At 56.4% G+C, this 24749-nt stretch overlaps 1 protein-coding gene across 1 annotated transcript in view; it reads right to left on the bottom strand.

Annotated features, from left to right (window-relative positions):
* Positions 1 to 24749, bottom strand: part of SNX8 (sorting nexin 8) — a 56762-nt gene continuing 32013 nt past the window's right edge. The window contains exons 2-11 of the mRNA XM_008018865.3: positions 22109 to 22314; positions 18805 to 18922; positions 15583 to 15704; positions 12431 to 12511; positions 9511 to 9671; positions 8104 to 8236; positions 2726 to 2794; positions 2357 to 2506; positions 1874 to 2023; positions 1 to 167 (exon numbers count right to left, since the gene is read on the bottom strand). Of these exons, the coding sequence (XP_008017056.1) occupies positions 54 to 167; positions 1874 to 2023; positions 2357 to 2506; positions 2726 to 2794; positions 8104 to 8236; positions 9511 to 9671; positions 12431 to 12511; positions 15583 to 15704; positions 18805 to 18922; positions 22109 to 22314 (1304 nt within the window). The 3' untranslated portion in view covers positions 1 to 53. The remainder of the gene's footprint in view (positions 168 to 1873; positions 2024 to 2356; positions 2507 to 2725; positions 2795 to 8103; positions 8237 to 9510; positions 9672 to 12430; positions 12512 to 15582; positions 15705 to 18804; positions 18923 to 22108; positions 22315 to 24749) is intronic.

The raw sequence follows: 24749 nt of genomic DNA, 5'->3' as shown, positions 1-24749 counted from the left end.
TTTGGAAAGAGGTTTTAGTGCGGCCGCAGGGAGCACCACCTCAGCCTCAGGCGCTAGTGAGGACACAGGCCGTCCTCCGGCGGGGAACATGGTGGGGTCAGGGCACTGTGTGGTCCTGCAAAGAGGCAGCTGAGCTTGGGCCTCAGGTCGTTCCACACCTTGCTCATCTGGAAGGGAACACGAAGAGAACAACATCAGCAGGCGAGGCCGGGGCTGCTCCTCACGCTGTCATCCCAATTCCTTCCCCTGCCAGTGACAGGGAGGGAGAGGCCCTCGGGTGCATCAGCTCCTCGAACCTCTGGCAGAACCAGTACTGCCCATCCTGCACAGAGGAAGCCCAAACGAGGAGCGGACCAGCGACCTCATGTGACCTGTGGTCACAGACGCCCACACCTCGGTCCCTGCACCCAGGACCAAAGGGCCGCCAATCTGCCTGCCGTGGAATCGGGAGAAACATCACTATCGCGTCACCGCCAGCACATGCTCTAGCTGCCGTGCGGGCACTGGCCTCATGTAGCCTTGACAGGTCAAACACCAAGGCCAGCCTGGACAACATAGGGACACCCTGTCTCCACAGAACATCAGAAATATTAGTCGGATGTGGTGGCGCCTGCCTGTGGTCCCAGCTACTCGGGAGGCTGGGGCTGCAGTGAGCTGTGACGACACCACTGCCCTCCAGCTTGGGCGACAGAGCAAGACTCCACCTCAAAACCAAACAGCAAACCAGAAACACAGAGACCACATCCACCAAATCAGTAGCAGCCAAACCAAATGCAAACAGCAGCCCCACTCGCCAAGCACTTTGGGAACCAGGGCAAGGAACGGATGCTGTGGATGTGAGGAGGGGAGCGTGGCAGTGAGGCAGGGGTCACGCCAAGACCTGCCGGGCAGGGGCTCAGGTGGCCAGAGAAGGGCAGGGCGCACCCTGGGGGCCTGCAGGGGAGGCTGAGTCACTGGACCACAGTACACTCATCTCAGCATCCCAGGACTGGAAATTCCTCATCACCACAATAAAAAAGCCTGGTAGGACCAGGGTTATGGCATCATGCCCCGGGCAGGACAGGGCCCCGCCTGTTGGTCACGTTCCTTCACTGAGGACACACCCGGACACTCACATGTCCAAGCCCAATCTGGCCCCTGAGACCCTGGCCGTGTCACAGTGATGCTCCTAATACAGCAGCTGTCCCCCCCTCTCAGCCCCACCACGGCCACCTCCGGCCTGCCATTCCCAAACTGCCCGACGGCCCCCAAGGCACCAAGCACCTGCCGGGGACAGTGTGGAATCTCGTGACCATCCCAGACACTCGGTGCAGTTCAACACAAACCACAGACCACGGCTTCAAAGCTGCTTGCAGCTACTTAATAAACAGAGTTTCAGCCGGGCACAGGGGCTCACGCCTGTGATCACAGCGGCGCTGCAGTGAGCTAGCCACCAGAAATCAACGGAGGCTTCCCCCAGGACCTTGGCAGCGCTTCTTCTCACAGGCTGAAGGAACCGCCATCTGGAGGAGGCTGGCCAGGAATCTTCGGAAAACACCCACCTACGGCGCTCCCAGGCGCCCAGAACCCTTCTCTCCGCCTCAGGGTGCGGGAGCCTCGGACTCCTCAAATCCCTCCAGAAGGCAAACTGTCCCTGTCTGCGCCTCCCTCCACCCCGCAGGAATCTCCGGGGACACCCTCACGATTCTGATCTTGGCTACACAGGAGACTAGAAGATCTGGGTGAGCACCGTGTGCCAAGGCCCACAAGGACCCCAACTGCACTGAAACACCTCTCGAGGGCGGCCGGCCACCGCGCTGCCAGGCTGGAAGGAAGGGCGGCGGGACAAAGAAAGGCCATGGCTGAGACAGCGGCCGGGGCAGGGCGGACTCACCTCCTTGTGCCCTTGGATCTGAGAGTTGACGAAGGCGCGGAGGATGTGGGAGGTGAGGGGCAGGTAGACGTGGATGAGCTGCGTCTCCTGGTGCAGGCAGTATAGGGAGAAGTAGTTCCGCAGCTCCATCGTCTGAATCGCGTTCTCCTGCTGCAGAGCAAACAGCCGCCCTTTGCACCCAGCCGGCAACGGGAGCACCAAGGCGGAACACCAGCGCACTCCCTGAGCCAGGGCGGCCCCTTCTCCTTCAGCCTTCACCAGGCATTTGGAAGGTGGGAGGTAACAGAGGGCCGGGGAGGGAGCGCCGGGCAGGGAGCCGCGTCACTCTGGGCACCCGGGCCGGCTCCCTGCCTCCACTGCACCCCCAGCTCTGTTCCAGACACATGGAGCCAACCCAGGGGAGCCCACCAGGACGGCTGTGGTCCCACCATGGCCAGGAGGGGAAAGGCTCCCACGGGCCTGCTCGGCCGCCACGCCACCCACCTCCACGATGCGGGACTCCAGCTGCTCCACGGACTCCGGCTCGCGGTTCTGCACGGCGGCGCTCATCATTTGCCTCTTCATCAGGCTGTACTTGTGCAGCGCCCGCTGGTGCTTGTGCAGCACGCCCTTCTCATGCCGCTCGCACAGGTCCTGCCGGGCCAGGGGAGCCATTCGCCGCTGCCCTCGATGCCCGCACCAGGCCCTGCGGAGCCGGCCGAGGGAAGCAGCCCCGCGATACGGAAGGCCCCGTCTCCCCCTGCAGCCCTGGCTTCTCAGCTCCTCCTCCGTCTCCCAGGAGTTAGACCCTTGAAGGATCCTAAGCTCATTCCTGAAAGTTCTGACCCCAACCAAGGAGCAGCCAAGACTCACCTTATAGGACTGCAGCAGATCCAAGAAGAGGTTCAGCTTCTCCACCACGTCATTCTCTTCCTGCTTACCCTGGAAGGCGAGGGGGAGCTCACCCACGCGGAGGCATACAGGACCCGGTCCCTGCCCGGGAACTCAGACCCAAGCCTGGCCTGGGCCGATTCCTTCCTCCCAGAGTCAGAGGGGCCCCCCAGAACCACCAGCCAGGTCTGCAGGGGGCCCGCTTCCCCACCGGCCCACCCATGACCAGGCGGAGACGCCTTGGAGCCCAGGAGTCTGGATGGGAACAAGGCCTGCGTTCCCGCGGGATGGCCGCCCGCCCTCCTGCTCATCAGCCCGGCCTGCCGCGCCTGCCTCAGGCCTTCACAAAGCCGGCGAATCTCCGGACACACACACACGCTGGGAGAGCCAGGCGCCCCCGACCCCCCACTCCTACGGCTCCATCAAGCACTGCGGAAAACCCGAGCTCCCATCGGACGCTGTGAGCTGTGTGGAAAACGTGGACGCTCGGGAGGGACACGGGGGAGAACAAGGGTGTGGTCTCCGCATCAGTAACAGGAGAGAGAAACGCAGGCCTGGGAAGGGGGCGCAGGGTAGGAGAGACGGCAGCTGCGGGCAGGACGTGCTGCTGATGCAGGAAGACGGGCGGCCGCCTCGGGCTGCACGCAGAAGCACCACACTCGGCGGCGGGGGGTGGCGGTGGACACAGGCTCCTCTCTGGCCCTCACACGAGGCTCTGTGCGGGCAGCACAGCCACAGAGAGAGCCCAACAGGGCAGTGAGTGCACAGCAAACGGCGGGCACTCCTGGAGTGGAAGGGGGCCCCGTCATGGCAGAGGGATGCCCTGCTCCTAGGATCACCACAGCACCCGGGGACACGAGGTAGCCCCCACGGGCCGAACCCCACGCAGACACTGCCTCCACCGGCCCGGCTTTCATGAGTAGCAGCGCTTGGTGGGGGCGCAGGCCAGGCACAGTGCACACGGCCGGACGCACAGTGCTCAGAGGCATCTGCGGTATGAAGAGTCCGTCCAAAGCCCTGGGCTCCGGCTGCCACTGCGGGGAGCATCCAAGCTCTGGAGACAGCAGGGGTCCGGGGAAGGCAGTGGAGGGGGCAGCCCATCCACCCCCAACCTGCACAGCTCACCACCGACACCCCCAGCCACAACCACAACCAAGCCAGGCCGACAGCAGGTATCCTGGGGAAACCCCCAACACCAACGCCTTCAGTCACACCCAGGCCCTGAAGGGCTCCGGTCCCCACAGCTCCCGCCCTCAGTCCCCACAGCTCACTGAGCAGCTCAGGGAGACCACACTCCCCCCACAATTCCCCGGGCTCCACGCGTGGCAGGGGTGGAAAGCTCACCCCACGCCCTGCACGTCAAGCTCAGCAGGAGACGGTGCAGGCAGAAGAAATGACAAGGAGTTTTATGGGACACAGTCCTGGACTGGGAGCCAGGGGTGCCCAGGCTCTGCTGTACCCCAGGGGACCCTAAGATGCCCCTGTACCGCAGGAACGCAGGCCTTGTTCCCATCAAGCCTCCTGGGCTGGAAGGCGTCTCCGCCTGGTCATGGGTGGGCCGGTGGGGAAGGGGGCCCCCTGCAGACCTGGCTGGTGGTTCTGGGGAGCCCCTCTGACTCTGGGAGGAAGGAACCAGCCCAGGCCAGACCTCAGGCCGACTGAACAAGGAAGCTCCCCAGCCACCAACCCCACACCCAAAGCAGCTGGGATTCCAGCCAGTAAAATGTGCCAGGAGAAGAGGTGCTAAGAGTTTCTAAAACTCCAGACGGAAAACGCCAGTTGACCGCAGACGCCCAGCTCCCACCTGACCAGGCAGGGGCTCGGGAGAATGGAGGCTTATTCTCTGGCCCAGCAGAAGGGGGGGAACTCGGGGGTCCCTCTGCTTGTGTCATTTGTCACCAAGTCCCGTCTGTGGTTCAGTGCTAGACAAGGCCCGAAACCAGGGGTGTCCAATGTTTTAGCTTCCCTGGGCCACATTGGAAGAATTGTCTTGAGCCACACATAAAATACACTAACACTGTGACAGCTGATGAGCAAAGAGAGGGAGGGAGGGAGAGAGGGAGGGAGAGAGGGAGGGAGGGAGAGAGGGAGGGAGAGAGGGAGGGAGAGAGGGAGGGAGGGAGGGAGGGAAGGAAGGAAGGAAGTCAGTCTGTGCATAAATCTCATGTTTTCAGAAAGTTTACAGATTTGGGGTTTTTTGAGACAGGGTCTTCCTCTGTTACACAGGCTGGAATACAGTGGGCGTGATCTCAGCTCTCTGCAACCTCCGCCTCCTGGGTTCAAGCGATTCTCCTGCCTCAGCCTCCCGAGTAGCTGGGATTACAGGTGTGTGCCACCACACCCGGCTAATTTTTGTATTTTTAGTAGAGATGGGGTTTCACCATGTTGGCCGGGCTGGTCTCAAACTCCTGACCTCAGGTGATCTGCCCATCTCAGCCTCCCAAAGTGCTGAGATTATAGGCGTGAGCCACTGTGCCCAGCCAAGTTTACGGACTTGTGTTAGGCCACATTCAAAGCCGTCCTGGGCCACATGCAGCCCGTAACCATCAATGCACACGCCTTTAACCAAGGCGAAGGCCCCATCACCATGGAACACACAGACCCTACTCTGAGTCTCACGTGTCTTGCTGGGATATGGCTACCTTCAGCTCCTAATAGGTCTGGGGAGAGTAACACTGGTGTGAGTACAAGCAGAATTAGGAAAAACGGTCCTCCCTGCCTCTGACTGAACAGCAAGGGTGAGATGGAACTTTTGCTGCATCAAATGAAAGGCCTCGAGGTTCGTTCCACGTAAAAGCTCCATTTCACCACAACCAAGGACAGTGAGAGAGATTCAGGAAACAGCACTTCTCCAGACATCACAGTCCCAAAACACAACTCATGAGATGTCCAAGAGTCACAGAGCTGGGCAGAACCTCAAGCCACAAACTCCTACTGCACCAGAAGCCTCAACCTTCTCTTCCTCTTCAAGGTGGAAATGCAGCGTCCAGGGCTGAATCAGAAAAAACCTTGGAAATCACCTCATGAGTGATGCTGATCCTGCGCTCTGCAGAGCCCCGGGGCACTCTGGGCACCCCGCCGGCAGCCACCTGCTGCAGAGGGAGTGGAGTGTGGCGAGGGTGGAGGGTGGAGGGTGGGAGTGGAGTGTGGCGAGGGTGGAGGGTGGAGGGTGGGAGTGGAGTGTGGCGAGGGCCTGGGTCCCTATGACAGGAACACCTTTTATGCTTTGCACACCGAGTTTGGAGGAAAGGGTCAGCAGGTTACAGAAACAGCTCTTTTGGCCGGGCACAGAGGCTCGTGCCTGTCATCCCAGCACTTTGGGAGGTCGAGGCGGGCGGATCACCTGAGGTCAGCAGTTTGAGACCAGCCCGGCCAACATGGTGAAACCCCGTCTCTACTAAAAATACAAAAATTAGCCAGGCGTGGTAGTGGGCACCTGTAATCCCAGCTACTTGGGAGGCTGAGGCAGGAGAATCGCTTGAACCCGGGAGGCAGAGGTTGCAGTGAGCTGAGATCACACCACTGCGCTCCAGCCTGGGCGACAGAGCGAGACTTTGTCTCAAAAAAAAAAAAAAAAAGGAAATAGCTCTTTTAATAATATAGTCCAATCCCCTTGTATTTAATTGATGGGGAAACTGAAGCCTGGAGACCAAAGTAGCTTGAGCACAGTCACAGCACAGACGCACGATGCACAGGGCAGGCGGCGCTGAGGTCCTCGTCTCTATGCTGACAAGCCCCCAGCCCCACGTTCTCGGTCCCCTCCACCTGGGGGCAGTGACACACGGACCTGAAGACAGAATAGACCCAGCCCCAATCCACAGACACCAACAGTGCCCTCCCTCCGTTTCTAAAGGGAACACACAAGCACGGGGGCGGAAGAGGAAGAAAACCCAGGACTTTCCACACCAGCAAAGACATCAATTTTCCTCTTCATCATGAAAAACGTCACGGGCACCTGAGCGCCCCGGTTCCAGCTTGAAAAGCCCCAACTCCACAGCATGTGGGTTCACCAAGCCATCAGGAGCTCCAGGGCTCAGCGGGGAGCGCGGCCCTCATGGGCATGATCTGATCACTTACTTCAAACCAATACAAGCAGCCTGGAGGCCACTTTCCCAAGAAATAGGAACTGGGTAGCAAGCTCCCACCTTCACAACGACGTCAGCTTTTTTTTGTTTTTGAGACCGGGTCTCACTCTGTCGCCCAGGCTGGAAGTGCAGTGGCACCATCACGGCTCACTGAAGCCTCTACCTCTTGGGTTCAGGTGATCCTCCTACCTCAGCCTCTTGAGTAGCTGGGACTACAGGCATGCACCACCACCCCTGGCTAATTTTTTTTTTTTTTATAGAGATGAGATCTTGCTCTGTTGCCCAGGCTGGGTCTCGAACTCCTGGGCTCAAGCAGTCCTCCTGCCTCGGCCTCCCAAAGCACTGGGATGATAGGTGTGAGCCGCCATGCCCAGCCACTAACAGTTTTTTAACATAAAAGCACCCAGATGAGCCTTGCAGTGTGATAGTAAACACCGTATCTTCAAACTGATCCCAAATGACTCCAAGATCTTGGCGGATTTCTAAAAACAGCTTCTGCCCATGCAGCAGAAGCACTTCCTGAGGTTGTGTGTGGAGTGGAAGGTGGGGGCCTCTTGGGTGCTGGGGCTTCATCATCATTCTGATGAGTTAAGTCTCCAGTGCCAAATCCTAGTTGACTCAGACAGCAAAGTGGGAACTATCTGGTCCACCCAGGAGTATGCCTGGAAGCCTGACGTGATCTTTTCAAAGACAGAGTCTATCTTCTCTTCCAACCTCAGCAAAATCAACACTCAAGACTAGAGCCCTATCTGTTTTGTCACTGGCAATCCCTCTCGAAAGCATAAACGCTCCTACTAGGGAGCCACTAGGAACAGATGGGGACAGGCAGCTCCCACCCAGGGCACAGCTGCTTACTCACTCAGCTCACAACTGGGAAGCCGGCCGGGCGCAGCAGCTCACGCCTGTAATCCCAGCACTGTGGGAGGCCGAGGCGGGCGGATCACCTGAGGTCAGGAGTTCGAGACCAGCCTGACCAACATGGTGAAACCTCGTCTCTATTAAAAATACAAAAAAGTAGCCAGGCATGGTGGTGGACACCTGTAGTCCCAGCTACTCAGGAGGCTAAGGGAGGAGAATCACTTGAACCCGGGAGGCGGAGGTTGCAGTGAGCCGACATCGCAGCACAGCGCTCCAGCCTGGCGACAGAGCGAGACTCCGTCTCAAAAAAAACAAAACAAAAACAAACTGTGAAGCCCGTGTAAGCGGGAGGCGCTCCCCATGCCAAGGCATACTGTGTTCTCTGGAACAGGCACCTGGGAGAACCGATCTACTCACCTGTTGTGCGGCCTTATCGGCGAGCAGCGCGAATTCCACAGACAGGCCTTTCAGAGCCTGCTTCAGGGACCCCCAGGTGCTGCTGTTCAGAGCGGCCCAGGAGGGCAGCGGCGTTGTGTCGGACCCGATTGCACTGAGGGAGCAAGCACACGCGAGGAGACACTCAAGGCCTGGAGCTCACCCCGCAGTCGAGCCTGGCATCCCCGCCACAGACATGCAGCTCTCAACACTGTGTCCTCCACGGCAACCTGCATGCTCCCCCGTCCTATGCACCTGCTGCTCAAAGAGTGGCCTGTGGGGACCCTGGAAGCCCAGGAGGAAGGGTGGCCCTGGGGCTGCACCCCAGGCCCTGCTGCATCTGTTCTTCCCTACCAGCCCCCAGGTGACATGTGCACAGGTGAGGGGCACTGCTGGGGGGAGCGGAGTCCTGGGTGGGGTCTCCCCTCCCCTCAGGCAAAGGAAGCATTGCCAGCCCATGGTCTGTTCTTCCCCAAGTCAAAGGGATCTTTTTTTCTTTTTTTGAGATGGAGTCTTGCTTTGTCGCCCAGGCTGGAGTACAGTGGTGCAATCTCAGCTCACTGCAACCTCCACCTCCCGAGTTTAAGCAATTCTCCGCCTCAGCCTCCCAAGTAGCTGGGATTACAGGCGCGCACCACCATGCCCAGCTAATTTTTTTTTTTTTTGTATTTTTAGTAGATAGGGAGTTTCACCATCTTGGCCAGGCTGGTCTTGAACTCCTGACCTCATGATCCACCCACCTTGGCCTCCCAAAGTGCTGAGATTACAGGCGTGAGCCACCGTGCCCAGCCAGGGCTCTTTTTTTAATTTTTTTATTTTTTGAGATGAAGTTTCGCTCTTGTTGCCCATGCTGGAGTGCAATGGCACAATCTCAGCTCACTGCGATGTCCACCTCCTGGGTTCAAGCAATTCTCCTGCCTCAGCCTCCCGAGTAGCTGGGATTATAGGCATGTGCCACCACGCCTAGCTAATTTTGTACTTTTTTAGCAGAGACAAGGTTTCACCATGTTGGTCAGGCTGGTCTCGAACTCCTGACCTCAAGTGATCCACCCACCTTGGCCTCCCAAAGTGCTGGGATCACAGGCGTGAGCCACCGCACCTGGCCTGGGATCTTTTTTTAAAGTCTCATCCTGACAGTGGGAAAACTACCAGACTAGAAACTGGTGAGCATTTACTCGTGCTCAGAAATCTGTGTTTCAGGGCTGAAATTCTCCTGTGTTTCTTCTAAATATGACCCCCCATGTGCCCGACCCACTTTCTGCCCCTTCTGGGGTGAAACGGGTCAGGATGCTGGTTATTACGGTAAATGCACTTTCTGCCCAAGCCCTTCACCAGCGTGGATTCCTGTCCCACCGCGCGTGCCCCTGCAGAAGCTGAAAGGTCACCTGCCTTAGCTCCTTCCCGAATATGAGAAGATCTGCCGCGTTGTCGATGGCCCGCGACGCGATCCGCTCGGCCCTGTCGCGAAGCTTGTGAAAGCTGTTGTAGATGTTCCGGATTAGCTCCCGGCTGATGGCAAACTGAGCCTGGATGTCAGCTGGGAGGAAGTCCTGACATGATGCGGAGGGGGAGAGAGACTGTGTGTTACTCGCTGGGGAGCACCTGTCAGACGGGAGCAGCCAGTACCCCAAAAGCTGAGCCACGGGAGACCCAGCAGGTCCATGAGCCACCCCGAGAGCCCCACTCCTCCAGGCCTGCAGGGATCACTCTGTACGTCCAAAAAAGAAACGAAAACCGTCATCACCTGCATGCCACAAACACGAAGACAAATGAGCCCTGGGATGAGGACCACAGAGTCCACTGAAATCCCATCCCACCAGAGAACCTATCCAAAAACACTCAAATAAGGCCGGGGGTGGTCACTCATGCCTGTAATCCCAGCACTTTGGGAGGCCGAGGCAGGTGGATCACCTGAGGTCAGGAGTTCGAGACCAGCCTGACCAATATGGTGACACCCCCCCATCTCTACAAAAAATACGAAAATTAGCTGGGCATGGTGGCAGGCGCCTGTGATCCCAGTTACTCTGGAGGCTGAGACAAGAAAATTGCTTAAACCTGAGAGGCAGAGGTTGCAGTGAGCTGAGATCGCACCACTGCACTCCAGTCTGGGCGACAGAGCGAGACTCTGTCTCAAAACAAACAAACCAACAAAACCCTCAAATAATCTTGCCGGGCACAGTGCCTCACGCCTGTAATCCCAGCACTTTGGGAGGCCGAGGTGGGTGGATCACGAGGTCAAGAGATCAAGACCACAGTGAAACCCCATCTCTACTAAAAATACAAAAATTAGCCAGGCGTGGTGTTGGGCACCTGTAGTCCCAGCTACTCGGGAGGCTGAGGCAGGAGAATGGCGTGAACCCGGAAGGCGGAGCTTGCAGTGAGCCGAGATCGCGCCACTGCTCTCCAGCCTGGGTGACAGAGCAAGACTCCATCTCAAAAAATAATAATAATAATAATCTTTAGCTGGATACAGTGACTTACGCCTGTACCCCAGCACTCTGGGAGAGAGGCAAGAGGATCGCTAGAGCCTGGGAGTTTAAGAACAGCCTAGGCAACACAGTGAGACCCCATCTCTCCCAAAAAATCAAAAAATTAGCCAGCGTGGTGGAGTGCCTATGGTCCCAGGCGCTTACAGAGGGCTGAGCAGGAGGATCACTTGAGCCCAGGAGTTCCAGGCTGCAAAGAGCCATGATCACAACACTGCACTCCATCCTGGGGACCCTGTCTCCAGAAAAGAACAAAAATAAAAACAAACAATCTTCCACAATGAACATAAATTCCCGAAAGACTCTCCACATGGGGGAAAGGCCTCTTGTATGCCTCACTTATTCCCAAAGACTTTTTAGAAGCTTTGATACTAACTACCAGTGTTCAGAAAACAGAAAGCTCAGTGAGTAAAATGAAGGTAAAAGATCTGGCCAGGCGTGGTGGCTCGTGCCTATAATCCCAGTACTTTGGGGGGGCCATGCCAGGAGGACTGCTTGAGGCCAAGAGTTCAAGGCCAGCCTAGGCAACAGAGTGAGACTTCATCTATACCGAAAACAAACAAATCAGCCAAGTGTTGTGGCACACGCCTGGAGTCCCAGCTGTTGTGGGAGGCTGAGGTGGGAGAATCGCTGGAACCCGGCAGGTCAAGGCTGCAATGACCTATGATTGTGCCACTGCACTACAGCGTTGGGGACAGAGCAAGACCTTGTCTCAAAAAATAAAATAAAATAAAATTAGATTTTTTTATTTTTGTATGAAGAAGCAGGTTTTTTCCTGGGTTTTTTGTTGTTGCTATTGTTGGTTTTGAGACAAAGTCTGAGTCTGTTACTCAGGCTGGAGTGCAGTAACATGACCTCGGCTCACTGCAGCCTCCGCCTCCTGGGTTCAAGTAGTCCTCCTGCCTCAGTCTCCCAAGTAGCTGGGATTACAAGTGCCTGCCACCAGGCCTAGCTAATTTTTTTTTCTTTTTTTTGATGGAGTCTCTGTCACCCAGGCTAGAGTGCAGTGGCACATGATCTCGGCTCACTCCAACCTCTGCCTCCTGGGTTAAAGCAATTCTCCTGCCTCAGCCTCCCAAGTAGCTGGGATTACAGGGGTGCACCATCGCACCTGGCTAATTTTTGCATTTTTAGTAGAGACGGGGTTTCACCATGTTAGGCTAGTCTTGAACTCCTGACCTCGTGATCCGCCCGCCTCGGCCTCCCAAAGTGCTAGGATTACAGGTGTGAGCTACCATGCCTGACCAGTTTTTTGGGGTTTTTTTGTATTTTTATTAGAGATGGGGTTTTGCTATGTTGGCCAGGCTGGTCTCAGACTCCTGACCTCAAGTGATCCGACAGCATCGGCCTCCCAAAGTGCTGGGATTACAGGCATGAGCCACCGTGCCAGCCTGAAGAGGTTTAAAAAGAAAAAACAAAAAAACTACTGAGTAGCTACCTTAGTCCTTTTTGGAAAAAGACCAGATTTCAAACATTCAATCATAAAGAGATACAACAATGAATCCCCAGAAATCTGAAGAGGCGGTGATACAAGCATCCGGCTGTCTGAGTCACAGAAAGGGGCAGAGGGCACGGGGTGCCTGGAGGGCCTGAGGTCAGAGCTCAGCCCCTTCCCGGCCCTGCTGCTCAGAGGCTCCCGGCCTTGGCTCGCCAAGCCTGTTTCTCCATCGGTAAAACAGGCCTCCCAGCCCTGTGTCAGAGCAGCTGAAACGAGGGTTAAATGAGGAAACCATGCGACAGATGTCAGCATAATAACTACAAAGGGTTAAAGCTGTTGCTTCTCTGGTTAAAAAGGGAAGGACTCTTCAAAGTTAGAAAAATACCTTGGCCCTGGTAGCCAGCTTACAGTTCATGAATTCGTCCCCGACGCACTGTGCTGACTCCTTTAACTTGTTCTGCACATCCTGCAAAAGGAAAAGAGACAGCTTCGCCCTCTTCTACAGGCAGCAAGAAAGCGGCTGTGGGGCGTGGGCCACTGTGGAGCAGGACGTCGTCCTTCCTCAGGAGAAACGCATTTCCATATGTTGGCTTTGACATTAGGATTCCGCAATCTCTTGACTCTCCCTTGGGTGTTTTTCTCACCAAACAGGATGTCCTGGCTTCAGAGCAGAAGCCCTACAAACCTGCAGCCTCTCTCCAGAGAGACAGCCACTCCATCCACAGACCTCCATCCACAGACCCTCATCCACAGACCTCCATCCACAGACCTCCATCCACAGACCCTCATCCGCAGACCTCCATCCACAGACCTCCATCCACAGACCCTGATCCACAGACCTCCATCCACAGACCTCCATCCACAGACCTCCATCCACAGCCACTCCATCCACAGCCACTCCATCCACAGCCACTCCATCCACAGACCTCCATCCACAGCCACTCCATCCACAGACCTCCATCCACAGACCTCCATCCACAGCCACTCCATCCACAGACCTCCATCCACAGACCTCCATCCACAGCCACTCCATCCACAGACCTCCATCCACAGACCCCCATCCACAGCCACTCCATCCACAGACCTCCATCCACAGACCCCCATCCACAGACCCCCATCCACACACCCCCATCCACAGACCCCCATCCACAGACCCCCATCCGCAGACCTCCATCCGCAGACCTCCATCCACAGAGCCCCATCCGCAGACCTCCATCCGCAGACCTCCATCCGCAGACCCCCATCCGCAGACCCCCATCCGCAGACCTCCATCCGCAGACCTCCATCCACAGCCACTCCATCCGCAGACCTCCATCCGCAGACCTCCATCCGCAGACCTCCATCCGCAGCCACTCCATCCGCAGACCTCCATCTGCAGACCTCCATCCGCAGACCTCCATCCGCAGCCACTCCATCCGCAGACCTCCATCCACAGCCACTCCATCCACAGACCTCCATCCACAGACCCCCATCCACAGACCCCCATCCACAGACCTCCATTCACAGACCACTATCCACAGACCCCTATCCACAGACCTCCATCCACAGACCACCATCCACAGACGGGGGACAGCTCTCCAGAGAGACAGCCACTCCATCCACAGACCTCCATCCGCAGACGGGGGGTGGCTCTGCAGAGAAACGGCCCCTCCATCTGCAGACGGGGGGTGGCATCAGCCCCGGAGACAGACGGCAGATACCTGAGACCCTGGTAGATTCCAAAAGCGCAATAGAACAGGGCAAAAGCGTCTTCCTTCCTGGGAATACATGCCTGGCGCCAGGGACACCAGAGCCCAGGGAGCTGCTGGGCAGAGGAAGGACAGGCCCAACCACTAGCCCTGGAGCCCTCTCATCTGCACGAGGCCTCCTGGGCAAAGCCATGCCTGAAAATCAGGAGCCACCCAGGAGATACAAGGGGAAACCCTAATAGGCAGCTGTTGACGTGTCCAGGAATTCTCAAATTTCAGAGATGCCTTGAAGATCATCTGACTCAACTCTCATTTTACAAAAAACAAAAGCCTGAGGCCCAGCATGATGCATGCCTGTAGTCCCAGCTACTCAGAGCCTGAGGCGGGAGGACCGCTTAGAGCCCAGGGGTTCAGGGCCAGCCCGGGTAACAGAGTGAGACCCCATCTTTAAAAACAGAAAGCAAGCAAGAAAACTGAGGCCGGGAAGTGACAGAGAATGATACCTGTGGAAAGGCCACAGGGCGCGTCCTACCCCCAGAACAGGGGTATCGCCCGCCTGTGACCCACAGCACCCCTCCCCACCGCCCCTCCCAGGTCCTGCCACATTCCTCTTCTGACAATCCAGATCGCCTTCCAAAGGAAGGTTTCCACTCCCCAGGGCTCAAAAGGTCCCACTGCGTGCTCCAGACATCCCCAGGCACATCCCAGAGACACCCCAGGCACAGGGCGAAGGCCCCTCTGCCTCCGAGAGAAGTGAAGACAAAAGGAAGCAAGGCTTGTGTGAAGTCGGTCTGGGAGAGGGGGTGTCTTCCTGCAGCAGGGACACGGGCAGGGGCCCTCAGGTCCCCATTCAAGAAGGGCTTTCCAGAAAATAGAGGAGAGCCTGGAAACCTCTATTCCAGTGGAGCCCCCGCCCCTCCGCTCACAGGGAGAGGGTCCTGCAGGCACAGGCGGAGGAGGAGCTCCCGACCCGCCTTCCCTGGAGGGGCTGGCGGCTGCTTCCTCCTGCAGGAAACAGGAGCTGTGCTGCAGGGTTTGGTATTTTTGTTTTGTTTTGTTTCTTGTTTTCTCGAGACAGGGTCTCGCTCTGTCGCCCAGGCTGGAGTGCAGTGGCACCATCGCAGCTCACGGCGAGCTCCGCCTCCCGGGTTCAAGGGATTCTCACGCCTCACCTCCCGAGTGACTGGGATTACAGGTGTGCACCACCATGCCTGGCCTCAGTTTCGTTTTGTTTTGGCAGAGACGAAGTCTCGCTATGTTGCCCAGGCTGGTCTCAAACGCCTGGGCTTAAGCGACCATCTGGCCTCGGCCTCTCAAAGCGCTGGGATGAGAGGCGTGGGTCACCGTGCCCGCAAGCCATAGCTTCTTGACACACGCTAAAGCTGTGCCGCAGCAGCCGGGAGGAAGAAACCCCTGCTCGGACCCGGACGGAGCACGTGTACAAGAAGTTAATTCCCAGCTGCCGGTGTGTGCTGTGGCTCTGACAAGGAGACTCAGCCTGTGTTCCAGTGGTCCCTAGTCAGACAGGGCCTTGTTTTAAGTAAACACTTCTTCCCATCTGGAGTCTCTGGCACCTCCCTAAACCCTCCAAACCATCCAGCCTAAATCCTCAAAGTGACCACAGAGACCCATGATCTCCACACGGATTTACAAAATCCTGCAAAGTCAACACCAGGGACACCTCCGAAAATCACATTCAGACTGTTATCTGGAGACGAAAGAAGTCTTGTCCGTGTCGTTCCTGCTGGGCGTCCAACGAGGGACCAGCAGGACAAGAAACCAAACCTGAGAGAGGAAAGGGCGGGTCCGGAGGCTCGGGACCTCCCAGGGCCAGGGCAGACACACTCACCGAGCCGCTGAAGGACAGGAAGAGCTTGAGGACCACATCCTCGGAGAATAGGGGGTGCCGTGCCACCAGGTTGACGAAGCGCTTCAGGGCTCTCCTCCTGGCTTCGATGAACTCCCTGTCGGCTGGAGGAGGGCACGGGGTCACTGGACAGAGTCCAGGGTGCCGGCCTCCATCTGCTCTGGGCGAGTTCTCAAAACTCTCCCTACAGGCCGCAGAGCGCCCAGCGGCTAGCGGAGGGCACTGGCCAGGCCCCCAGTATTGCTCGGACAATGGGTCTGAAAAAGCTGCCCAGAGCAAGAGCCGCACTCCCAGATGCCCCCTCCGGCCACACACACTTGGGTCCAGGAGCTGCCAGGGAAAACCACAGATCTGCTGGTCTCCATCGGGAGTCCTGGGAACCACGAGAGCGGTCACTTTGATCACCTCCATTAAAGACATCTTCCAGAATCCCCTCCTGGCACTTCTCTCCGAGAACGAATGGGTTTTGCTACGCTCCAACACTAACGCAACCCAGGTTTGTTTTTTTTTTCTTTTGAGACAGAGTTTCACTCTTGTTGCCCAGGCTGGAGTGCAGTGGCACAATCTTGGCTCACTGCAACCTCCACCTCCCAGGTTCAAGAGATTCTCCTGCCTCAGTCTCTGGAATTAGCTGGGGTGACAGGCACCTGCCACCACACCCGGCTAATCTTTGTATTTTCAGTCGAGATGGGGTTTCACCATGTTGGTCAGGCTGGTCTCCAACTCCCGACCTCAGGTGATCCGCCCACTTCGGCCTCCCACAGTGCTGAGATTACAGGCGTGAGCCACTGTGCCCAGCCGAGTTTTTCTATTCACTGTGCTTATAACTCACTCTGCAAAGGATCCAATTACTCATTGCTTTCATTCAGGTTAAATATTTTCACTCTAAGGGGAAAAAAAGTAAAAGCATATACTGATGCATTCAGGACATTTCAGTATGAACACAAATAAAAATGGTATTTAAGGACTTTTTTTTTTTTTTGAGACGGAGTTTCGCTCTTGTCACCCAGGCTGGAGTGCGGTGGTGTCATCTCGGCTCACTGCAACCACCGCCTCCCAGGTTCAAGAGATTCTCCTGCCTCAGCCTCCCAACTAGCTGGGATTACAGGCATGTGCCACCGCACCCAGCTAATTTTTGTACTTTTAGTAGAGACGGGGGTTTCACCATGTTGGTCAAGGTGGTCTCGGACTCCTGACCTCAGGTGATCCACCCACTTCAGCCTCCCAAAGTGCTGGGATTACAGGTATGAGCCACCAGCACCCAGCCTTTAAATACTACTTTAATGTATTAAGAAATACAGTCAGGCTCGATGGCCCACGCCTGTAATCCCACCATCTTGGGAGGCTGAGGAGGGCAGATCACATGAGGCCAAGGAGTTCTACATCAGCCTGGCCAGCGTAGCGAAACCCTGTCTCTAAAAAAAAACATAAAAGAGGCCGGGCACTGTGGCTCACGCCTGTAATCCCAGCACTTTGGGAGGCCGAGGGAGGCGGATCACGAGGTCAGGAGATTGAGACCATCCTGGCTAACACGGTGAAACCCCCGTCTCTGCTAAAAGTACAAAAAACTAGCCGGACGCGGTGGCGAGCGCCTGTAGTCCCAGCTACTCTGGAGGCTGAGGCAGGAGAATGGCGTGAACCCAGGAGGTAGAGCTTGCAGCGAGCCGAGATTGCACCATTGCACTCCAGCCTGGGCGACAGAGCAAGACTCTGTCTCAAAAAAAAAAAAAGAAAAGAAAGAAAACAAATACAGGCCAGGCGTAGTGGCTCACGCCTGTAATCCTAGCACTTTGGGAGGCCGAGGCAGGTGAATCACCTGAGGTCAGGAGTTCAAGACCAGCCTGGGCCACGTGGTGAAACCCTGTCACTACAAAAATACAAATATGAGCTGGGCACAGCGGCACGTGTCTATAATCCCAGCTACTTGGGAGGCTGAGGCACGAGAATCACTTGAACCCAGGAGACAGAGGCTGCAGTGAGCCGAGACTGCACCACTGCACTCCAACCTGGGCAACAGAGTGAGACTGTCTCAAAAAAAAAAACAAAACAAAACAAATACAGTTGGCTGGGGCCTCCCTCCTGGCTCAAGACTGGCAGGCCTCTTCCGATGAGGCTGCGCTTCCGTAATGCGCAAGTGGTGCAGCACGTGTGCGTGGTTTCCAGGTGCTGAACACCAGCCAGCGCTCAGCAACTCGGATGCCCAGGTCTGAGCCAGCGTCCCACATCCCTGTTGCGTCCTCTGCTCTCTGCTGCCCTGAGCGCCCACGTGCCCTTCAGCGTGATCAGAATGATCTGCTCTGTGGCGTTCACACGGGACGGGGAGAAAATCACACCATCAGACCCGGGCTGCTCAGTGACCGGCGAGAGGCAGAAGCATTTATGCACCATTGTACGATTTCAGATGCGGGGAACCGGCCACTGTGTTAGCTCCCACGCTGCGCCCCCGTCCAGGACAGGGTGACTGTGGAAGGGCTGGGAACGGTGGAAAGCCATGATCAAGCTCTAAGCACTCGCCTCCCCAGCATGTTTTATTCAGAACTGGAGGAACGGGCTGAAGGAGAGACCACCAGTGAGATCAGAGCTGGCAGCCGCAGTCCACGTGCTCTGCAGCCCGGGGGGACACAGGCCTGGGGAGGGGCTCCCAGGTCATCTGCGATCTCCCACCTGGCCCAAGGCCATCTTCAGGTAGAGGTGAAGGTGAGGCAGCCGTGTGCTGTTTTTTCTCTCCTGCAAGATGCAGCTTACATTTCCTACTTGCATAACTTCTGTTCTCTTCTGTGAGGTCAACGAGTGCTCCCATGGTGCCCATGGCTCAGGCTCCCATGGCTTTGCAGATGCCGGCAGGGCAATGCCAGCCAGGTGAGTACATAGTGCTCCTGGCAGTCCTCCTGGGAGCTCTGGGGGGCCCTGGCCACTGCACTCTGGAGAGGGGAACTGGGGTTCTCTTTCACACCTGCACGGCAAGGGCTTCCCCACCTGTCAGTCATCCAGTTGAAGGCTCCAGTGGGCCAAGGCTGCCGGGTGCCAGTCTCCCTGCCCGCACCAAGGCTGCACTCAAGCCATAGCTCTGCCCCAGATGCCAAAAGGCTGGAGTTTCCCTGCAGCCCTGCACCTGCACAGTCTACAGTGGGCTCCATCCCTGAGCCGGGACCACAGGGTGGGCTCGCCCCCTCCACCCCCGGTGGGCAGCATGCCCAGCTTTACCTCCCAGCATTCTCTTGGGTGGCAGGGCAGGCACCATACGGTAGGGGAACTTGTGCAGGAGCATTTCCTGGAAGACCACGAAGTCATTGTACCGTCTGTACACGGAGGACTTGAAGCGCTGCAAGAGAAGGTTCGGTGCTTAGATCTGACATTGGAAACCACGCTGCCTCATCACTTCCCCTCAACAGAGCCCAAGAAAACGACAGCACCACGTGCATCTCCTCTCACCAGGCCTTTCCTAAACGGAGAAATCCTGTAATGCCTTCGTGTATGGCAATGCAACTTTTTTTTTTTTTTTTTTTTTTTTTTTTGAGACGGAGTCTCGCTCTGTCGCCCAGGCTGGAGTACAGTGGCCGGATCTCAGCTCACTGCAAGCTCCGTCTCCCGGGTTTATGCCATTCTCCTGCCTCAGCCTCCCAAGTAGCTGGGATTACAGGCGCCCGCCACCTCGCCCGGCTAGTTTTTTTGTATTTTTTTAGTAGAGGCGGGGTTTCACCGTGTTAGCCAGGATGGTCTTGATCTCCTGACCTCGTGATCCGCCCGTCTCGGCCTCCCAAAGTGCTGGGATTACAGGCTTGAGCCACCGGCAATGCAACTTTTAAACTCTTAGGCCGGGCGCGATGGCTCCTGCCTGTATTCCCAGCGCTCTGGGAGGTCAGGCAGGTGGATCAACTGAGGTCAGGAGTTCGAGACCAGCCTGGCCAACATGGCAAAATCCCTTCTCTACTAAAAATACAAAAATTGCCGGGCGCGGTGGCTCAAGCCTGTAATCCCAGCACTTTGGGAGGCTGAGACAGGCAGATCACGAGGTCAGGAGATTGAGACCATCCTGGCTAACCTGGTGAAATCCTGTCTCTACTAAAAAAATACAAAAAACTAGCTGGGCGAGGTGGCTGGCACCTGTAGTCCCAGCTACTCGGGAGGCTGAGGCAGGAGAATGGCGTAAACCCAGCAGGCGGAGCTTGCAGTGAGCTGAGATCTGGCCACTGCACTCCAGCCTGGGCGACAGAGCGAGACTCCGTCTCAACAACAACAACAAAAAAAAATACCAAAATTAGCTGGGTGTGGTGGTGGGCAGCTGTAATCCCAGCTACTTTGGAGGCTGAGGCAGGAGAATCCCTTGAACCCCGGAGACAGAGGTTGCAATGAACCAAGATCGCGCCACTGCACTCTAGCCTGGGTGATAAAGCGAGACTTTATGTCAAAAAAATAAAAAAATAAAAAAAATTACACAAATGCTATGAAGCACAGTGGCTTCCCACCTGGTCAGTGGCTGGCCCATTACACACACATCGGGGGTGACCAAACTGCCTCCTTGGCAAATGTTACCTGTGTGGCAATGAATTGACTTAAGGGACGGGCAGCTTAGTAAGACTGGAAGAAAGGCCAGCTGCTGGCTTCTGGCAGGGAACAGCACGTCCCACACACTCACAGCTGCCTTGCCCCCAGGCTGCCGGGCCCCAGAAGGAAGGGTTGGCTCGCTCCGCTCCCCCGCAGCATCCCACCGGCTAGTCCACATCTCCGACTGTGGCCCAGAGGGCCAGGAACCACAGCAATGCCAGACAGCAAGGCGGCTTTGACATGATCCTCGGAGGGAATCCTCCCCTCTCTGACCCCCTTCGTCCTTTACTGACAACCATTTGAACGGTGTGGCCACAGGCTCCAGAACACAATGAAGCAGAGCAGACGGCAGGGTAGGGAGACCTGCTCGCTCGTCCTTAAGGCCAGGTGCAGCGGCTCATGCCTGTGAGCCGAGCACTTTGGCAGGCCAATGTGAGAGGAATGCTTGGGCCCAGGAGTTCAAGACCAGCTGAGACAACATAGCAAGTCTCTGTTTGTAATTAAGAAAAAAAAAAAAAAAAAACAAGACTGGGCATGGTGGCTCATGCCTGTAATCCCAGCACTTTGGGAGGCTGAGGTGGGTGGATCACGAGGTCAGGAGATCGAGACCGTCCTGGCTAACACGGTGAAACCCTGTCGCTACTAAAAATGCAAAAAATTAGCCAGGTGTGATGGCGGGCGCCTGTGGTCCCAGCTACTCGGGGGCGCCTGTGGTCCCAGCTACTCAGGAGGCTGAGGCAGGAGAATGGCATGAACCCGGGAGGCGGAGCTTGCAGTGAGCTGAGATCGTGCCACTGCACTCCAGCCTGGGTGACAGAGCGAGACTCCATCTCAAAAAAAAAAAAAAGGAAAGGAAGGGGAGAGGGGAGGGGAGGGGAGGGGGAGGGAGAGGGGAGGGGGAGGGGAGGGGAAGGGGAGGAAAGGGGAAGGGGAGGAAAGGGGAGGGGGAAGGGGGAGGATGGAGGGGGAGGGGAGGGGGAGGAAAGGGGAAGGGGGGGAAAGGGGAGGGGAAGGGGGAGGATGGAGGAGGAGGGGAGGGGGAGGGGAGGGGAGGGGGAGGGGAGGGGGAGGGAGAGGGGGAGGAAAGGGGAGGGGGAAGGGGGAGGGGAAGATGGAAGGGGAGGGGGAGGGGAGGGGGAGGGGGAGGGGAGGGAAGGGAAGGGGGAAGGGAGGGAAAGAGAAGGGGAAGGGAAGGAGAAGGGGAAGGCAAGGGGAAGGGGAAGGGAAGGGGAAGGGGAAGGGAAAGGGAAGGAAAGGGAAGGGGAAGGGAAGGGGAAGGGGAAGGGGAAGGGAAGGGGAAGGGGAAGGGAAGGGGAAGGGGAAGGGAAGGGGAAGGGGAAGGGAAGGGGAAGGGGAAGGGAAGGGGAAGGGGAAGGGAAGGGGAAGGGGAAGGGAAGGGGAAGGGGAAGGGAAGGGGAAGGGGAAGGGGAAGGGAAGGGGAAGGGGAAGGGAAGGGGAAGGGGAAGGGAAGGGGAAGGGGAAGGGAAGGGGAAGGGGAAGGGAAGGGAAGGGGAAGGGGAAGGGAAGGGGAAGGGGAAGGGAAGGGGAAGGGGAAGGGAAGGGGAAGGGGAAGGGGAAGGGAAGGGGAAGGGGAAGGGAAGGGGAAGGGAAGGGGAAGGGAAGGGGAAGGGAAGGGAAGGGAGGGAGGAAGGAAGGAAGGAAGGAAAAAGAAAAGAAGAGAAAAGAAAAGAAAAGAACAAACAAGACTGCAGAGCACAGTGGTGGGGAGGATGAACTGGACCAGGTGAGGACATGGCTGGGCCAGAGCGAGGTGCAAGGAAAAGAGGTGTGGAAAAGTCGGCTCCACAGTCTGACCCTGCTGCGAGTTCTGGATCTTGCCTGTAGCCAGCCGCACAGACTCACCCTTCAACCTTCTCCTGTCACACCACTCTTGCCCTGAGATGCCGAGATGCGGCCCTGTCTTCCCCATCCTGCCCCGACATACACACAATTTGCCGGTTACCTGGCTGGAAACCTCATACTCCACGTGCTTCAGGAAGAGGCCCTTCTTCTCCGGAATGAGCTCCACCTGCACGGTGTCCCTGGCCAGCAGCTCCTGCAGCGTGTGGGACAGCAGCAGTGGGTTCCCCTGCGGCATCTGCATTCGACTGGGGGCTGCGGCCTGCTGCACGATGGCCTGGGGCTCGATGGCCTGGGGTGTCGGCAGATCTGCAGGGGAGAGGGCGAATGACCAGTGAGAACAGCTGCTCAACAAGTGGAGCCTTGGCCGGGCACGGGGGCGCACCCCTGTAATCCCAGCACTTTGGGATGCCAAGGAGGGAGGATCACTTGAGCGCTGGAGTTCAGGACCAGCCTGGGCAATATGGTGAGACCCTGTCTGTACAAAAAATAAAATAAATTGAAAAGCGCAGCCTCCCTCTGCTCTGTGCTAGCTCAGCACGTGGACTCCGGCCACGTCACGCAGCAGGTCCCATCCTCAGCCAGCCATACTCACTCACTCACACCACGGAGCCGACGCCAGACTCGCTCCCTCACACTATGGAGTCGACGCCGGACTCACTCACTCTCACTACGGAGTCGACGCCGGACTCACTCACTCTCACTACGGAGTCGACGCCGGACTCACTCACTCTCACTACGGAGTCGACGCCGGACTCACTCACTCTCACTACGGAGTCAACGCCAGGCTCGCTCACACAACCTGCTTATAGCTAGGACTCCCGACCATACGCACGGAAGAATTAAGCCAGAAAACTCCAGCCACCTTACGGACAAGAAGTCGCCGTGCATCCTGCACAAAGTGGCAAAAGCAAATCAGAGATCCTACGCCCAGCTTGCAAAGAAGAAACCAAAACAAGGAATCATATGTAAAAAGTCAGTTTAGTTTTTAATACAGAGTGAGTTCTAAATAGAAAAAAAAGTTTGGTTTGGTTTTTTTTTTTTTTTTTTTTTGAGACGGAGTCTGGCTCTGTCACCCAGGCTGGAGTGCAGTGGCTGGATCTCAACTCACTGCAAGCTCTGCCTCCTGGGTTCACGCCATTCTCCTGCCTCAGCCTCCAGAGTAGCTGGGACTACAGGCGCCCGCCACGGCACCCGGCTAGTTTTTTGTATTTTTTAGTAGAGACGGGGTTTCACTGTGTTAGCCAGGATGGTCTCGATCTCCTGACCTTGTGATCCGCCCGTCTTGGCCTCCCAAAGTGCTGGGATTACAGGCTTGAGCCACCGCGCCCAGCCTTTTTTTTTTTTTTTTGACATGTTGATGCGCGCCTGTAATCCCAGCTACTCAGGAGGCTGAGGCAGAATTATTGCTTAAACTCAGGAAGCAGAGGATCATGCCACTGCACTCCAGCCTGGGCAACAGAGACTCTGTCTCCAAAAAAAAAAAAAAAAGTTTAAGTTTTCTCTATTAAGCATGTATTAATTTTTATGATTTTCCTGATCATTAAAATAAGATAGGCCGGGCGCGGTGGCTCAAGCCTGTAGTCCCAGCACTTTGGGAGGCTGAGACGGGCGAATCACAAGGTCAGGAGATCGAGACCATCCTGGCTAACACAGTGAAACCCCGTCTCTACTAAAAAATACAAAAAACTAGCCGGGCGTGGTGGCGGGCGCCTGTAGTCCCAGCTACTCCGGAGGCTGAGGCAGAAGAATGGCATAAACCCGGGAGGCGGAGCTTGCAGTGAGCTGAGATCCGGCCACTGCACTCCAGCCTGGGTGACAGAGCCAGGCGGATCACGAGGTCAGGAGATAGAGACCATCCTGGCTAACACGGTGAAACCCCGTCTCTACTAAAAAATACAAAAAACTAGCCGGGCGAGGCAGCGGGCGCCTGTAGTCCCAGCTACTCGGGAGGTTGAGGCAAGAGAATGGCGTAAACCCGGGAGGCGGAGCTTGCAGTGAGTTGAGGTCGCACCACTGCACTCCAGCCTGGGCGACAGAGCAAGACTCCGTCTCCAAAAAAAAAAAAAAAAAAAAAAAGATAATCTTCCAAGAATGTAAACTCAGTAATGATTACCAAGTGGTCACATGCTGGTGAAGAATTTGAACTTTGATTGCATGAGAATCTGAAAGAGCTCAAAAAACACATTTTAAATCAGACACTTCTTCAACTCTCGATTGCTCTCAAACATCTTAACCGCTTCTGTGTACAAGTTCCAATCATTAGAAAGCTACGCTTTCAAGTGTCAGTTTACTAAACTAGCACACCCATACCTTTTTTTTTTTGAGAGACGGAGTCTCACTCTGTTGTCCAGGCTGGAGTGCCGTGGCACAATCTCGGCTCACTGCAACCTCCACCTCCCGGGTTCAAGTGATTCTCCTGCCTCAGCCTCCGGAGTAACCTGGAGGACAGGCGTGCACCAATATGCCTGGCTAATTTTTTTATTTTTAGTAGAAACAGGGTTTCACCATGTTGGCCAGGCTGGTCTCAAACTCCTGACCTCAAATGATCCACCGACCTCGGCCTCCCAAAGTGCTGGGATTACAGGCATGAGCCACTATGCCCAGCCACACGTCCATATTTTCAAAATAAATTTTAATTAAGAAAAAGAAAGTAAAAGACCGGATACAATGGCTAGTACCTACAATCCCAGCACTTTGGCAGGCTGAGGCAAGAGGATCGCTTGAGCCCAGGAGTTAAAGAC

Source organism: Chlorocebus sabaeus, chromosome 28 (assembly GCF_047675955.1).
Source record: "Chlorocebus sabaeus isolate Y175 chromosome 28, mChlSab1.0.hap1, whole genome shotgun sequence".
In the NCBI taxonomy this organism is placed as follows: Eukaryota; Metazoa; Chordata; class Mammalia; order Primates; family Cercopithecidae; genus Chlorocebus; species Chlorocebus sabaeus.
This window is presented reverse-complemented; position numbering and strand designations above follow the sequence as displayed.